General features: G+C 37.0%; 1 protein-coding gene across 1 annotated transcript in view; it reads left to right on the plus strand.

Annotated features, from left to right (window-relative positions):
• Positions 1–1,736, plus strand: part of LOC125612785 (vomeronasal type-1 receptor 4-like) — a 20,672-nt gene extending 18,936 nt beyond the window's left edge. The window contains exon 4 of the mRNA XM_048791493.1: positions 761–1,736. Within this exon, the coding sequence (XP_048647450.1) occupies positions 761–1,736 (976 nt within the window). The remainder of the gene's footprint in view (positions 1–760) is intronic.
• The last annotated feature ends 17,309 nt before the right edge of the window (positions 1,737–19,045 follow it).

Raw genomic sequence — 19,045 nt, forward strand, 5'->3', positions numbered from 1 at the left:
AATAGGCCTTTGGTTTGGGGGGATTGGCTTATTTCACTTAGCATGAACTTCTCCAGTTCCATCCATTTACCTGCAAATGCCATAATTTCATTTTTCTTTAAGGCTGAGGAAAATTTTCACTCCAAAAGCTTTTCCTTAAAGAAAAATGAAATTATGGTATTTGCAGGTAAATGGATGGAACTGGAGAAGTTCATGCTAAGTGAAATAAGCCAATTCCCCCAAACCAAAGGCCTTTTCATGGAGTATATATACCACATTTTATTTTTCCATTTACCTGTTGAAGGGCACATAGATTTGTTCCATAGTTCAGCTATTGTGAATTGAGCTGCTATAAATATTGATGTGACTATTCACTGTAGTATGCTGATTTTAATTTTGAGGGGTATGAACTAAGGAGTGAGATAGCTGGGTCAAGTGAGGGCTTCCTTCCTGAGTTTTATGAGGAATCTCCATACTGCTTTCCATAGTCCCAATGGCAATATATGACTGTACTTTCCCTGCAACATGCTTGCCAACACTTATTATTGCTTGTATTCTTGGTAATTGTCATTCTGACTGGAGTGAGATGAAATCGTAGTGAATTCTTAAATATTCTACTCTATCTGCTGTTTTCATTCTTGAAAAAATTCCACCAAACCTCATTAAAACCTTCCAGTAAAACGAAAGCATGCGATTTTTACAGTGGGACCACGGGAGTGTGGGAAATGCTGGGTTTTGGTTGAAAGAACACATGCAGCCCAGGCCTCCTATTCCCCTGCAGGATACTCTGGCTGGGACAGCAGGGAACTGGCAGGATGGCAGCCAGTGATGATGTGGCTCTAGGAATCATCTTCTTGTCACAGACTGTGGTTGGAGCTCTGGGCAATTTCTCTCTTCTCCTCCATTACCTGGTCCTTTACTTCACTGGGTGCAGGGTAAGACACACAGACTTGATTTTTCAGCACTTGATTGTGGCCAACTTGTTAGCTCTCCTATGTAGAGGAGTTCCCCAGACAGTGGCAGCTTTTGGAGTGAAAATTTTCCTCAGTGATGTTGGATGCAAGCTGCTTTTCTATCTTCACAGGGTGGGCAGGGGTGTGTCCATTGGCAGCACCTGCCTCCTGAGTGTCTTCCAGGCCATGAAGATTAGTCCTGAGAATTCCAGTTGTTCAGACCTTAAAGTGATAGCTCCCAAATACATTGGTTTCTTCATATACCTGAGCTGGATTCTGTACCTGCTTGTAAATATTATGATTATTTCACATATGACTGGAAAAAGGAGCAACTATAATATCACAAGCATGAAAGATTTTGGATACTGTTCTGCTGTTCATGTTGACAAAACCTTACAATCACTGTATGCAGCATTGGTAACCTTCCCTGATGTCCTGTGTGTGGGGCTCATGCTCTGGGCCAGCAGCTTCATGGTGCTCATCCTGCATAGGCACAAGCAGAGAATGCGGCATGTTCATAAGACCAGCTCCCCCAGGTCCTCTCCTGAGTCCAGAGCCACCAAAACCATCCTCCTCCTGGTGAGCACCTTTGTGTTTTTTTACACACTTTCCTGCATCTTTCAGGTTTGTGTGACTGTTATTTATAATCCCCACTGGCTGCTGGTAAAGATGGCTGCAATACTTTCTGGGTGTTTCCCAGCTCTCAGTCCCTTTCTGCTGATGAGAAGGGACTCCAGTGCATCCAGGCTTGGTCTCTCTTGGATAAGGAACAGGAAAAACCCTGATTTCAGGAGGAATATGTAAATTGTATGCTTTTGCACAATTCTTCCATGTTTCTTCATTTGTACCCCCAAATTGAAAGAAGAGTGATACAATCATATCTTGAAGAATGACAACCAACATCATGCATTTTTTTATTTTAGTGTGTGCATGTGTGTTCATATGTGTACCTGAGTATGTGCACATGTATACCATTTAGATTTGGCTTTATTGTCTATCCAACAATATTTTGGGGAAAGTAGATGTAACAAATATAAATTTCAGATTCCATATAACCATTATAACAACAGCTAAATTCTTCAGCATAAAATCTGCTTTCTTTATTTTCCTGCTACTCTATTTGATTAACTTGTGAAAACAAGTGACATGTATTTTTCATTTATCTACATATTATGGTTATGTCTCAGATGTGTCTTTTGAAGGAAATATCAAAGTGAACACTATCAAATGTTTGTCTTTTGCAATGAAATGAGACATTTATTTCATGTAATCTTGGACATGATGGGAAGCAAAGGTCTATTGATGTCCTCTTTATTAAACAGCTTATATAGAATTTATTGATTTCTGTGCTGTGATTTTCACAATGCAATTTTTCTTTTCATAAACTAATAAGAATTTAATCATTACTGAGTGTCCACCTTGGTCATTCAAAACACTAGGTACTAATGAATTTTATTTTACTAAATATTATTGAATTAGTGTCTTTGAAACATTTGTATGTATGGGTTGGTATGCATTTCTCATAAAATTTCACAAACTGAATACACTTGTCCAAGAAGCTGGTACATGGTAAAACAATGTCTTAGTCTGTATAACTCCTCTTTCCTGCATGTGTTCCCAAGAGTGACCAGTATGTGACTTCTAAATGTAGAGATCACTTTCAATATTTTGCACTTTACATAAATGAAATCATTCAACATCATCTGTTTTATATTTGACTATGAAAATTCCATGTGCTTCAAATTTGTATTTTTCCATGTTGTTGATGACAGAATCTAACTGAAGGGATTTCAAACAATTCTAGTATTTCTCCCTTGATGCACACATGCTGTAGTTTGTATGTGATTTATGTTTCCAACCCAAGTTCCATGTGTTGGAATTTTTGCACCAGTGTGATGTGCTGGGTGGTGAAACCTTTGAGAAGTGGGTGCAATACAAGGTGGTTGGTCATGGGGGGGTCACCTTGGAGGGGATTAATGATGGATTTTATTAGTTCCCATGAGAACATGGGTTGTCCTACAGCAAGTGAAGCTGTCTCCACTGTCTCTTGCTCCCTGTTCTGCCCTGTGGTCTCTTCTGTACGTGATTCTACCTTTGTGATTCCATCTGCTGTGAGGCCCTCACCAGGACTGAGCAGATGCTGGCACCATGCTCCTGAGTCTCCAGAAATGTAGTTCAATAAATTTCCTTTCTTTATAAGGTGTTTGTGTAGGCATTTGGATAGACAGAAGAAACTGATCAGTACAACACATTAGAGCATCATGATCAGCACTGACATGTGGGATGTGTGACTCTTTTTTATGATACATGTGTTTCTTCACAACATGTATATATGTGAACATATGTTTATGTATAAATATTTAAACATGTGTGATTTATATCTAATTGTCTTTAGCATGTATTGCCAGAGTTCACCAAATATTTCTATAAATTTCAACCCATTAGGTGCTCCTGCTTTTATTTTTATATTTTTTAGAAGAAAATACTTTTATTTACCTGAACATGAAGAAACCCAAAATCTTATTAGAAGTAAACCTGAGTAAATAATGCTGTTATGAAATTTACATTTCTCACATTCAATTGATATTAAAATGTTACATATCAGGACTCTTCTTGGTGTAATGAACTAATTTCTACAGAATTTTAAAAATAATAAATAGCAATTGGCATATGTTCTTAAACTGTGCTACAACAGAGTTAGAATCTCTGCTGATCAGAAGCAGCAGGATAAGGTCTGCTTTGTTAAACATCAAGAACTACATTTCTAATGAGACTGCTTCCTCAGTGCACCATTTTTATTAATGTGGCCAGTGGTGGATGTGGGTGCTGTATAATTAGCACATTTCTCCTGAATCAATAGATACTTATTGATCAAGTGAGTTTTCTTCCAAATTCTTCACACTTTCCAAGAAGAAACAAATATTCTGGTCTTCTTTCCCCAGGGAGGCAAATGTGAAATATAGCTATTATAAACCTAACTCACAATTAAATGTAGGCAATGAATTATTATGAGAAACTTCTCTGGAATTGAAAACAATAGTCTTCTACATAACTCTCAAAAGTAGCTTTCCATTTTCATATACAACCTGATAAATAAAACATGGGATATGTATTTTAGCAGTTCTTCTTTTATACTGCACTTATCCCTCAGTAAGTGTTAGAGCTCTGTTCTCAAAGAATTTCTACATATTAAGCATCTTTGAAGAAGTTTTGTTTTTATGCAACTGAAGATTTCCTTTGCTTATGTATCCATAGAGATTAATTTGAGCATGTACATACATACATACATACATGGCATACATACATACGTATGAGTGAGCTATTTTCTCCTAGAATAAAACTAGACCTGAGGGGACAAGTGTGAGGTGCAGTCTAGGCTTCTTAGAACCCTCCTCTGTGTCAAGGAGGCAGGTAGAGTGTGCAGCAGATGCCACGAGGCTGTGGAAGGGTCCTCGTCTGTTAACTCCCATCACTGGTCTCCCCAACACAGCTGCACCCACATCTGCTTCCCCTGCAGCACTGGCCTCTACCATCTGTCAGAAATGAGATGTGCTTGTTGGCACAGCCAAGGCTTTCTGCAATGCTTTGGATAACTCCTCCTCTGTGCTGGTGTTCATTCCTTTGTGTTCAATGAAGTGGCCATCAAGAAGTCAAAAATAGTTTCTTTTGCAGCTTGTGTGTCTTGCATACTTCTGGAAGAAGATACCTTTATTCCAGCTTCTCTCCTCTTTCTGACTGCTGGGACTCCATCTTCATGCCCAGCTCTAAAGGGTACCCTCCACATGTGGCCCTGTGGTTCTTTTAGCTTTACAACCTTTTGGTCCAGTGATATGTGCAGGCACACATAATCTACCAGGTTACTGGATTATGTATTTTAGTTATGTAGTACACACTCTAATTGTACTACATAACTAAAATACATAATAGAGATTGTAGCAGCTCCATTCAAGTGGGAATCTTTCCAGCTTGTTTTCTGAAAATATTAACATCCTGCTGGTAACCTCTCCTAATGTGTCAGCAGACATCTTTAACTTCTTCTTTGGTTAAGAAAAAAAAATGTCTGGAAGGCACTGGGATTCTCTGCTGTGTGGAGGGTGGAGCATGTTGCCCCAGTGACACCTTGGGCTTCATGAGCTCTGCAAGAAGCCCTTTATATCTTTTTTCCTGCTTTGTATAATCCCGTATGGAGGTTGTTGAAGATTTCTCTGATATTTTCTGTGTTTTTTTGGACTATCACACCAAGTCTTTACATTACCTGGATTCCTCTCTATCCAGGCTCTGGAATACAACCCTTCCAAATCCTTTCAGAAGTGTGTTGATTGTATGTTTATGCACAATTGTCAAATATTTAATTGCTCACTTCACACAGCTTTCTAGGGAGAGGCAAGGGGATTTCAGCTGGTTGCATGTGGATTGGCCTGGGAATGGTGGAGATGAGTAGGATGGGTTGACCTCATTCTTGTGCACAGAATCCTTTAATGTCACTTTGGTTATTGCTTTTAAAAAAATCTATTTCTTTGTTTTTGCTGTGCTGGAGATTGAGCATGAGGCATTGTTCATATGAAGCAAGTTTTCTACCACTTAGTTACATCCCAGCCTCCTTTATAAAACACTGTGTTTGCAGCATGATCTCACTAAGTTTCTCTTGCTAGCTTCAAACTTGAAATCCTCCTGCCTAGACTCCAGAGCATCTGGGATTACTGGTATTAGCCTCCTTGTCTGGATGCCTAATCACATCAATCCTTACTAAATGTTGCTTGAAGCAAATAAACTTGGTCCCAATGACTGCATTTGTTGAATCACTGTTCTACTAAACTATTCACTCATGGAAACAGTTTCCAGCATAAAGAGAGTGACAAAATGGGCCTGGACATTGTTCAACATTGATTGAGTTTCCTGTGTGTGCTCATGTCTCAAGGGTGGGGGCATGTGCTGTTTTTGCTACATCCTGTTCTTTCCTGGATGTTTAAGCTAGTTGAGAACCTTCAGGACAAGGATTGTGTCAAATTTTGGGGCAGAATCCAGGTTTGATTACTGTAGAGAGAAACAAGATGGAAACCAAAAAAAAAAAAAAAAAAAAAAAAGTTCGGACATCTGTGAAAGAAGATATGCCCCAAAGTGTCCAGATCCTCAAGCTACATCAAGAGACATCTAGAGGAGTTATAAAACCATCCCAAGTAAATGACTCTCATGGGAACAGGGCCATGTGGCCTCCACCATGAGTGCTGGTTGCCCCCATTCTGGGTTAAACGTGTTTAAGTGCATTTTGCCCTTGAGCCCATGTTAGAGGGCACTGTAGACTTGTCCCACTACAACAAACAGGCCACAGACACAAGGCTTTGGAGAGCTCCCTGCCTCATCCTCAGGTTGTGCTTGTGGACCTGTGAACCCTCCTGGGTGCTGTGTGTCCATGTATAAGTCATAAGAAAGAGAAGGGGTTTTGGTGCCTGTGCCATAAAGCGTCAGGTTTCAAGATCCAAAAGAATTTAGGCCCTACCAGGTGGAGAGATGATCTCAAGAGACTGAAGTCAGGAGAGCCTGAAGGCCGGATGTGGAACTGGGAATCTTCCAGAGGGAAGAGTCTCTGCCTCTCACACAGGGATAGGAGACAGCATGCATAAGCTTGTTTCCCACGTCTATGACAAATCCCCAGAAGCTCAGTTCCCTGAAGAGAGAAGAGTTTGTCTCATGGTTTTGGAAGATCATGAGTATGGCACCAACAGCAGCTCAGTTCCTGTGAGTCTCCTGGGTTATGTCACATGATTCTGGATGATATTAGGGGAAGAATGAAAGGCCAAGGTTCATCGTCGGAGATTAAAATGCTCACACACAGACTTCAGTGTCAAAGATGAAGCACTTTATTGCAAACTGCTGCTGGCTTATATAGAATGTGAGAGTCAGTTATCTTAAACCAGGAAGCTCCCGGGGACAATCATAGTAAAGGTCAGGTCATCACCTACGGTGCATGCACGTCCGCCCTGCATAAGATTCATGGGGGGGCATGAACTGTCGGAAGACGGAAGTACGGAAGACAGGAGGACCAATTAGAAGTTTTTCAAAACAACTTGTTATCCACCCACTGGCAACTTGCCCGCTGCCATGTTGCATTAGGGGTTCCTTATCTGAAAGGCCCAGGGAGTTCTAGCTGCCCACTGGCAATTTGCCCACCGCCATGTTTGAAAGGCCCAGGGAGTTCTCGGGGAGACTCCCAACAAAGAATGTGAGAGGAAGAGGTGACATGGGGAGATGTATTCTAATGTATATTAGGCCCATTGGGTTTATAGTACTATTTACATTGGTAATATCTTTGTTGATTTTATCTTTGGGTGACCTATCTATTGGTGATAAAAGTGTGTTAACATCACTAGGTATTATTTTATTGCAGTATATCTGGGATTTAATGTCAAGAATTATTTTATTTAACATATCCTGACATTTGGGGCATGTGTATTTACTACTGTTATTTCTTCTGGTTGAATTGTTCCTTTACCAGAATGCACTATCCTTCTGTGGTTATTTTTTGCTTGAAATCTCCTTTGGTTTCATCTGAGAATAGCTAGCTCCTCCTGATTGTTTTCTGATTCCATTTGTGTGATATGTAAATGTCCTTTTACAAACTTCAGCCTGTGGGCATCTTTGCCTCTGTGGTCAGTCTCTTGCAAACAGCATCCAGTTGGACCTTGTCTTTTGATTTATTCTGCTAATCTATGTCTTTTAATTGGAGATAGAGACCATTTATTTTCAGAATTAGTATGAATATAAGTTTGTAGTTTGTTGATATTTTTATTTATTTGCCACATTTAATTTGGTTTTGGTTTTCATTTAGTTGGTTACTCTTATAGTGGGCCTCATCCACTTGAGGCCTCTGGGTTTGTTCTGGATATCTCTGTGGGCTGGATATCTCTGTGGGCAGCATATCTTGCGTATTCTTCATAGTTCTAGCTTGGTGGTCATAATTTCTTTTAGTTTAGCTTTATCATGCAATGTTTTTATTTCCCAACTCATTTTCAAACACAGCTTTTTTTGTATATAAAAATCTTGCTGAAAAAATTTTGTTGAGCTTGACTTTTGTTGAGCTAGATTTTCTTTGATATTAGTATCTGAGTTGAGAAGTCAAAGGTAAATCTTATTGATTTGCCTCTAAATGTGCTCTGATGCTTTTGTTTTTCTTGCAGATTTTAATATTGTGTCTTAATTTTCAATGTTGATTATGATGTGCCTTAGAGAGTCTTCTTGGCCTTGTCTAACATGTCATCTATGATTTTCTGTATGTTGGTTTCTGTATCATATCTTATAAGAACTGTTTTATGACACTATGTCATTGTGTTAAGATTGTTATTGATATTTCAATGGGTGTGCATTAAATTTTTAAAATGGTTTTGATTATATTCTGTTATATAATATTAATTCTTATTATTGTTTGCATATAGAAAAGTGACTGATTTATGTGTTGATTTTATATGCTGCTACATTACTGAATTCATTAGCTCTATGAATCTTTTGGTGGTATTTTGTATGTACCTTCTCAGCATAGGATTATATAAACTAAAAGAAGTAATTTTATTTTTTTCCTATTTTTAATCCTTTGATTTTCTTCATAAGTACCATTTTAAATAGGTGTCCTGAAAGTGGATATCCTGAACTCCTTCCTCTTTTTATAAGAAATGACTTCAGCTTTTCTACACTCAGTGTAATGTTTCCCTTTGCTCATCATATAAAGCCTTTATAATGTTGATATTAGTCCCCTTTTCCTCTCCCTAGTTACTGTGTTTTAGTAATGAGTGTTGGTGGATATAGTCAAATGACTTTTCCAGATCTATTCAGATGATCATGTGGTTCTTTTTTTCTTTTTAAAAAATTTTTAAATTAATTTTTAAAAACATAAATGACAGCAGAATGCATTACAATTACACATATACAGCACAATTTTTCATATCTCTGGTTGTATATAAAATATGTTGACACCAATTTGTGTCTTCATACATGTACTTTGGATAATGATGTCTATCACATTCCACCATCCTTGCTAATCCCCTGCCACCTTCTTTTCCCTCCCACCCCTCTCCTTAAGTCTATTTATGTGGTGGGTCACATTTATTGATTTTGTAGTTTGAACCAAACTTGCATCCCTGCAGTGAAACCCACTTGATCATGGCATGCTGTCTTAATGGGTCTTTGAATGTGTTTGCCAATATTGTATTTGAAATGTTTGCATCTACACTCTTCAAAAGTATTGGTCTGAAGTTTTCTGTCTTTGATATGTTTTTGTCTGGTTGTGGCATCAGCATGATGCTGGCTTCATAGAATGAACTGAGCAGGTTTTTCTCACTTTCTATTTAGTAGAATGGTTTCAGGAGGATTGGAATGAGTTCCTCTTTAAAGGTTGTAGATCTCAGGTGAGAATCCAAAGGTCCTTGGGGTTTTTGTTGTGGAAGTCTTTTAATGCTGTTTCAGTGTGATTGGTTGATATTAGCAGGTTTGTTTTCTGTATATCCGTGGTTCAATTTGGGTAGGGCATATCTTTAGGAATTTTTCAGTGTCTGAAAAATACTAGCTTATTGGAATATACATTTTCAAAATAATCTCTAATGATCCCCAGCATTTTGGTCATAACTGTGGTGATATATCCTTTTTGAGCTCTAATTTTGTGAACTCTAGTTCTTTCTCTCTTTCTTTTGGTTACTTTGGCTGAGCTTTATGGTTTATTTACATACACTATGAAACACTATCACAGTGATTCTTCATGGTCCTTTTTTATTTTAAACCACTAATTTTGGCTTTGGTTTTGACAATTCTTGTCTTCTACTGATTTTGGTATTCATTTGTTATTCTTTTCTAGGGACCTACAGCACAACATTAGATTGATTATTTGATATCTTTCTATTTTTTTATTGTAGCAACTCAGTTGTATAGCATTCCTCTTAGAAATGCCTTCATACTGACTGGTCCAAGAGATTTTGATATATTGTATCTATTTTCTCATTTGTTTCAAGAATTTTTTAACTTCTTACCAAATTTTTTTATGATTATTCATTTAAAAGATCATTATTTAATCTTGTGGTCTTCTATTAATTTCTGTTTTTGATCTTGACATTGCTTTCTAAAATCATTCCATTATAAGTTGATTGAATGCCAGGAAATTATTTTTTGCAATTATTAAGATTTGCTTTGTGAAGACCTTAGAAGATGGAAAGATCTACCTTGCACTTGGATAGGCAGAATTAATATTATCAAAAAACCATATTATCAAAATGATCATACTACTGAAAGAACTATACAGATCTAATGCAATGCCAGTAAAATCCCAATTGCATTCCTCATAGAAATAGAAAAAGCAATCATGAAATTCATCTGGAAAAATAGGAGACCCAGAATAGCTAAAGCAATTCTTTAGCAGGAAGAGTGAAGCAGGTGGCATCACTATACCAGACCTTAAACTATATTTCAGAGCAATAGTAACAAAACCAGCATGGTATTGGCACCAAAACAGGCTGGTAGACCAATGGTACAGAATAGAGGACACAGAGACTAATCCACAAAGTTACAATTATCTTATATTAGACAAAGGTGCCAAAAACATGCATTGGAGAAAAGATAGCATCTTCAACAAATGGTGCTGAGTAAATTGGAACAAAATATGCAACACAATGAAATTAAACCCCTATCTCTCACCATGCACAAAACTCAACTGAAAGTGGATCAAGGACCTAGGAATTAAAACCAGAGACTGCATCTAATAAAAGAAAAAGTAGGCCCTAATCATCTTCATGTGGATTAGGCCCCAACTTCCTTAATAAGACTCCTGTGGTGCAAAAATTAAAATCAAGGATCAATAAATGGGATGGAATCAAACTAAAAAGTTTTTTTCTCAGCAAATGAAACAATCTGTGAGGTGAACAGAAAGCCTACATATTGGGAGTAAAGTTTTACCCCTCACACATCAGATAGAGCACTAATCCCTAGGGCATATAAAGAACTCAAAAAGCTCAACACCAAAAACAAAAACAAATAACCCAATCAACAAATGGGCTAAGGACCTGAAAAGACACTTCTCAGAAGATGATATACAGTCAATCAACAAATATATGAAAAAATTTTCATCATCTCTAGCAATTAGAGTAGTTTTTATTTGCATTTCTCTAAGTTACCATCTCACTTCAGTCAGAATGGCAGCTATTATGAAGACAAACAATAAATGTTGGCGAGGATGTGGGGGAAAAGGCACACTTATACATTGCTGGTGGGACTGCAAATTGGTGCAGGCAATATGCAAAGCAGTATGGAGATTCCTTGGAAATCTGGGAATGGAATCTCCATTTGATCCAGCTATCCCTCTACTCGGTCTATACCCAAAGGACTTAAAATCAGCATACTACAGGGACACAGCCACATCAATGTTTATAGCAGCACAATTCACAATAACTGTGTAGCCAACCTAGATGCCCTTCAGTGGATGAATGGATAAAAAAATTGGCATATATACACAATGGAATTTTACTCAGCAATAAAAGAGAATAAAATCATGGCATTTGCAGGTAAATGGATGGAGGTGGTGAAGCTAATGCTAAGTGAAGTTAGCCAGTGCCCCCAAAAAACAAATGCCAAATGTTCTCTCTGATATAAGGGGGTTGATTCATAGTGGGGTAGTGAGGGGGAGCATGGGAGGAATAGAAGAAATCTAGATAAGGCAGAGAGGTGGGAGGGAAAGGCAGAGTACAGAGGGTTAGAAATGATGGTGGAATGTGGTGATCATTATTATCCTAAGTACAGGTATGAAGACACAAATTGGTGGCAACATACTTTATATACAACCAGAGATATGAAAAATTGTGCTGTATAAGTGTAATAAGAATTGTAATGCATTCTCCTGTCATTTATTTTTAAAAAAATCAATAGAAATAATTGTAAGCAAAAAAGTTTTTCTTTGTGCTCTAAATATGATCTATTTTAGAGTGTGTTGCATTTAACACTAAGAACAATGTAAATTCATTTGTGGATGAGTGAAATATTATCTAGATCTCTGTTAGGTTCTTGATTAAAAGTATTTTACATTAGTGAAAAATTTTAGTTTACTTGTTGATGATATATCTAGTCATGAGAATGTATGGTGAAGTTACAACGTATTATTGAATTGTGATTTATTTGATTCCTAATACTGAGAAGAGTTTTTTTTGTCTGAAGATGTACCATTGTTTGGGCATATGAATTTACAATTATTATTAACTTGTTATTGGATTATTCTCTTAACCAGTAGGAAGTCATCTTATTTTATCCTTTCTTATTAATTTTGGCTTGAAATCTATTTTGTCTGACATGAGTATAGCTTTCCCTGACTGTTTTTTGTTTCTGTTTGCTTGGTATAAATTTCCCAATCTATTGAACATCACTCTGTGGATGATGTGATTGTCAGGTTGGTCTTTTAGAAACAACATATCATTGGAGTTTTTAAAATCCAAATAGCCAATCTATGTCATTTTAAATATTTTTGTAGTTTTTGATGAACAGAATGCCTTTCTTTTCTTTTCCTTTTTTAATGTGGTGCTAAGGATTGAAGTGCTCTTCCACTGAGCTACAGCCTCAGTTCCAATCTATGTCTTCGGATTGAAGATTTTAGGTCCTTTACATTCTATTTTGATTACTGATTTCTTCTGTTCCTCATTGCTCATTCATGCATGTATTATTTAAATGTATTGTTTAAATGATTTGGTTTTCACCTTGTTTTTGGTTTCTAATTTCAGTGTTTGTGTGAAGTATTTTATTAAGAATGTTTTGTAGTGCTGTCTTATTGGTTATGGAGTCTTTTGGTTTCTGCTTAACATGGGAAATTTTTATTTCATTACCAATTCTGGTCTATAGTTTTGTTTTGCTATAGAAACTTCTCTTAGAGGCATCAGGGACTTCTCTTTGCAGAATGTGCATTAATTAGCTTCCATTTCTTTAGGGTCCTCTGGATCCTTCATATCAAGCATTCCAGTGACCCACAGTGAATTCTTTTGAATTGCAGGACCCTTAGTGAATTCTCCTCATTTCTTGAATCCTGGCTTCTATTACAGGACAAAGGACAAAATATGGGCTTTTTGCCCCAAGCCCTTTGACTTCCTTTATTTTGCTCTTCTTGTTTTGCCTTTCAATATGTGTATTTCACCAGTCTTAAAGTGAGAGTAACGTGTTTTACTTTTGTTCCCTCTAATTTCATGATTACCCCTTTTGTTTAATTAGTGTCAGCATCAGGACTGGAAATCAGCATTACATCCTATAGATAATAGCTTATTTTCTTAAATTAATTCAGTTATTTATGTTTGAAGAAATGTATCTGCAAACCACTAACAGGCAACAGTCATAAAGTTTGACAAAGAAAATACAAGGTGCACACTAATGCAACTTTGGTATCTATTTAGGTTCTAGAAAGACTTGCACATTAGTCAACTCAATACTGTTTCACAAACCTTATAATCTTTTACAAGTTACCCAAACTTTTAGTTTCATTTTGTGTCACATCCCCAGTTAATTTTGAGACCAGAATAATGTTTACAACAAAAATTTATCTTTGGAGCATAATTGAAATAATTTTAATACTAGCCCACGTTGAACCTTCCAATCATGGTGAAGGATGAGAGGTAGAATCCTAACTCAGGTGAGGCTGTCCTCTTGTCAAATCTTGAAGCCTTTTATTTCTGTAGCTGATCTTTTCCACTTTTTAAAGGGATCATTCTACAAGTTCTCATCTATTGTTTCCTGAGTCTCTCTGAATATTAGATTACATAATAAGGCATTATTATATTTGAAACATGAAATCAAACAGAAAAACTAGCAGAGTTCTGAACTTCACTTAATGAAAACTGTGGTAAACTATTTTCCTGTCTCATATAGTCAACGTTTGAACAAATTAGGTTCTCCATGTTACCTTCCAAAAATGCATTCAAATTCCCATCCCAGTGTAAAATATAAAATTTTATTTATAACATTGATAACAGGTTACCTTGACTGTAACACTAACATAAACTTCCATTTTATAAACTTTTACACACATTTAGAAAAGGCTCATACAAACATTTTTAATTTCAGATGTATACATATATCTAGTTACATGTTTAGTTTGTTAATTGTATTTTAAGAACATAAAATAACAGTTGTTAAGTTACCAGTACTTTAAAATAGATACAAACCTTAATTCCTGGAAGACATTAGTTTTCCCAAATAATAAAACCTAAAAGAAACACGTGATTATCTTAATTGATAAGAGGAGATCAATATTTGAGACTGTTTCATGTCAATATGTTAAAGTTAAACTTTAGGAAAACCCTCATATAACTTTGTGCTGGTTATGGCCAGGTCACTCACACACACCAGCTTTGTGAGATTTATTTTCTACAAACCTTCTGCAGCATTCTACAACTTGCTTACAGCCTTAGTTTTGTCCTCACTTTCATCTTGGAATTTAGCTCTACCACATACATTTTCTCCAAAAGCACCAAAATATATTTCCCTACACTAACTTTCTTGTAACTCATTTCTACTTTCAGACACTTTCTTAAATGTATGTTTTTAATCAATCTTTATGAATATAATTGTGCCCCATGAGTTTTAGTATTCACAAGTGATCAGGTTCTGTGGCATGTTGAAGGGGGAGAAATAATAAGCAATGAATTTATCATCAAGCTACCAAAGAGGTTCAAGAATCAAAATTCACCATGAATGTGTTTTTGGGTGTATCAGGGCCATTTCCAATTCCTCCTTCCTCCACTAGAGGGCTGACTCTCACTGTGCCTTCAGGGCAGCCTTGGAGCCCAGGCAGTGGGGCTGTATTGAGCTTGGTTAAAATGACAGACGTCTCCACTGTCCTTTCTGCTGTGGATTGTATGGGCTGCTCTGGACGGGGAACTGCAGGGCTTCTAGTTGACTCAGTCACGTCAGCATAAAAGAGTTTGAAGTGCTCCATCACAAGTTCAGACATTTGTGGTCAACTTCAGGTTAAATGGAGAATCCCAGAGACAAGAGCACTTTCCCCTCACTTTTATTAGTGTCTGCCATCATGAAACTAGAGTTTGAGCTATAACTATATTCTCTGATATGATAATTTATTTATGCATTTTTTAATCACAAATTTGAAGAATAAAATACGTAGACAATACAGAAAGCAAGAGTGAATAAAGTAACATTTATTTAAATGAGAAGAAAAGAGAATTTCTGCAAGGGTAGAGAGAAAATTATAGCAACTTTTTCAGCTTAAATGTACTAGTCTATAGGGCTTATATAACTTCTGGTAGGGGCATTGAACAAAATTCAAGCTTAACAGGTATTGGAATAGTGTTAAAGATGTTGTCTTGCTCTGTGACACTCCAAGTGTCTGTCTCTTTTAAATCTTGAGTTGGAACATTTCTGTAATTTCTGTTCTAGTATGCACCAACTTCCATTTTTAGACACTCCAGGACAAAGGAGTTGGCTGGAATATTTGGAAGGCTTCTACAGTTTAACCTCAAAGAGTGGTGTTTACTCAAACAAACAAACAAACAAACCTGAATTTAAACCAATCACCATGATTACTTGATGATTAGTGACATGTTTTTATACAATTAAAGTTCTAATTTATTAAAAATTACCATCATCAATATCTTACTGTCCTTAACTTACAAGCTGAGCCTTGTCATAGCTACACATACATATATAGGAAAACAGTTTATGTTGGTAGTGTGCATGGCTTCCAGAATTCATCAGGCATCAAGAACTGCATCCCCTGCATGAGGAAGGAATACTGCGTGATATTCTCTACAACCCAGTGAAACAGATCCCCACCTGCAGGGCCACCCCATCAACCTACTCTTCTCTAGGCCTCCCTTTAATTCACCTCCATTCTCTAATCCCACAAACATTATGATTTTGAAACTCAACTACTATTAAGTCTGGTTTCATCCCAGAGCAAAAGCTGTCCATACCAAATAAGCATATGATATAGATGTATGGAGAATATATCTATTATATATCTATATCCACTCTATTCTGGCCATCATTTTCAGTAGTCCACCACATGTCCATCATGTTGGTTAAAGTTACATTGAAGGATGGAGAATTAATACATTCAATTGGCCTCAGGAACACGAATTTGGATGACCATATACAGGATGCTGTTCATCATATGAGGACAATATTCTTTATTTCTCTGCACCATAACCATACAGATCCCACATTCAGGCAGCTGAGGACTTCCATGATGATGCATGTTTATAAAGGAAAGAAAAGTGGCCCTTCTATGGCTTCTATATTGGTGTGTTAAGAATGAATATGACTAAACAATTGGACATTGTAGAAAGAAATTCCTATATTATCTAATTTTGGAATTACATATTCTGAACCTGGAGAGAATGAAGTTGGGTCTCATAAGAAGAAAGGGGCTGACAGGAGGAAAGCACATGGAGATCAGTACATTGGTATTCACCAACCACCAGCGAGGATTGAAATAAAGGTTAATTCGTCATGTAATAAGGAGGAGAGGCTGTAGAACGTGCACATGAGGACAAAAATGGTCTGGGTGGCTTTGGTCTTGGGCAGAATCTAGAGGAAACTTTGGAGCTGTAAATGTCTGGACCCTCTGCTTGTGTCTGTACAGAATGAGAACCATGGAGCCACCAGACCAGATTATTAGCACAGGAAATACAAACAGTTCTGAAAAAGATGCTTCTGTGATTTTGCTATGATATATGTAAGGAGAGTATCCATAAGCTCTTTTCTCTGTGAGGCTTTCACTTCTCCATTTGGTAAGGGGATAAAGAGGAAAAATGGAATTTATCACCATGTGGAGGATCCAGCAAAAGGAAATGAAGAAGCCAATCTACTTTGGAACTTTTCCTTTGAGATCCTTCCAGCAGGAATTCATGGGCTGATTGTGATATGCTGGAAGATGCTCAAGATGCAGGTAATGCCAATGGACACACTCCTGCACACTCACTGATTGTACAAAATGCTTTTCCATCTAAAGTCGCTGAAGAAATATTTCAGGCCAAAAGCTATCCTTGTCCTGGGAATTCAACTAGTGAGAATGATTGAGACACTTGGCTATAAAGGTACTTGAGAATCAGATCTTTGGGCCTTAATGAGCGCTCATTACAGAAAAGGACTAGATAGAAGTAAAGAAGAGAGAACTTTGCCAGAAATCAAACTATAGTAAGTGATTTAAACATCAGTGTATTACCACATCCCTGGAGTTCATGCAGTCATTTAGCACATTTTCCTTTAAGTTATGGAACAATAATACTGTAATATCTCATCTCACTCCAGTAAGAATGTCAGTTGTCAAGGATACAAGCAACAATATTTGTAGGCAAAAATATGGAGGGAAAGTGCACTCATTCACTGCTGGTGGGACTGAAAATTGGTGCAACCCCTGTAGAAAGCAGTACAGTGATTCTTCATAAAACTTGGAATGGAAACAACATTTGATGCATTTATCCCACTTTTTGGTCTATGCTGAAAGGTTTTAAATCAGGATACCACAGTGATGTGGTCACATCAATTTTTATACCAGTTCACATAGCTAAAGTGTGGAACCAACTTAGATGCTCTTCAATAGATGAATGAATAGAGAAACTGTAATGTATGTTCACAACGGAATATTATTCAGCCTTAAAAGAAGAATGAATTTATAGCATTTGCAGGTAAATGGATGAACGTGGAGCATATCATGTGAAGTGAAATAAGCCAATCCAAAAAAAATAAATCAAAGGCCAAATATTATCCCTGATATTTGTATGGTGTAAGAAATAAGGACCATTAGATTGGGCAGAGGGGAGTGTCAGAAGGGATGGGGCTATGTGGGTATAAAAGACAGTTGAATGATATAGACATTATTATCCTAAGTATGTGTATCTTTGCCCGAGTGCTGTGATTCTGCATTGTGAACCACAGAGAAATGAAAATCAGTGCTCCATTTGTGTACAATGAGTTGAAATGCATGCTGCTGTCATGTTTAACTAATTAGAACAAGTGATTTTTAAAAAAGATGCAGTGGGAAAAAATGCACACTGAGCCAACAGAAGCTATGTTTTGGGAAATGTATGGACTAGATTGTGCAACAACCCTAATACATGTTGAATCCCCAATTTCCAATAAGACTATTTGGGGATGGAGCCTGTGAGTAAGTAATACAAGGTAGTTGACACAAGAAGAACAAGGCCATAGTCCAAAAGGAGGGTACCTTTATAAATAGAGGAGACATGCCGCAGTTTGGCTGGGCACAAATAACCGAGCTGCAAAGTTTTCTCTCTCCCAAATGAAGAAAGAGTGAGAAAGTAGCCACCTGCAAACCAGGAGGAGAGCCTTCTCCAGACAATAACCTGACTTCAGCTCTCCAGCACTGTAAGGTAAATTTATTTTTTAAGCCATTGAAGATTGATGTTTTGTTAGGTTAATCTGAGCTGGCGAATTCAATGGGAAACCAGAAGAAAGGTATTGCAAGAGCCGAATAAGGCAAATGTTTTGAGAAGAAAGATGTCACTTAGTGTTGGTTTGGAATTCACTAAAATTGGGTGAATAACCTTCCTTATTTAGAAAAAAAAATGCTTTTACATCATGATTACATTTTCTGCTTAGGCAAAGTTATATGATAGACACATCATGTGACATTTCAACAGAAGTTTGAAAATCTTTTAAAAGTTTCTTCCTAGATACTTTGATTTTCAAAAATTATTATTTTGAGTCATTCATCTACTAAATTTGTATTCTCTCTCTATATATATTATTTTTTTCCTCTGAAACTCCATAGTATCAGTAAATTTATAAATTTTTGTCTCAATTATTGTGGGAAAAAGTAAATTATGGTAACAGTCATTGTTATGAACAGAATGATTAAGAATTTTTGTGATCAGGCACAGTGTTAGGTGGCTTCCCAGGAGGCTGAAGCAGAAGTACCATGTGGTTCTAGGAGCTGGAGCCCAGCCTGTGCAACATGACAGTCAACTCAAAATACTATATATATATTTTACACCAAAGAAAACATTCATCTTATGCACTTTTGGGAGAGCCAAGGACATCAAGATGCATGCATGATGTTATAGGAGATTGCCAAGGCTTTTCAAAGACAAGTCAGCATTAAAATTAGGTGATGATATCTAGGAAAAGCA

This window comes from Marmota marmota, unplaced genomic scaffold (assembly GCF_001458135.2).
Source record: "Marmota marmota marmota unplaced genomic scaffold, marMar, whole genome shotgun sequence".
Taxonomy (NCBI): domain Eukaryota; kingdom Metazoa; phylum Chordata; class Mammalia; order Rodentia; family Sciuridae; genus Marmota; species Marmota marmota.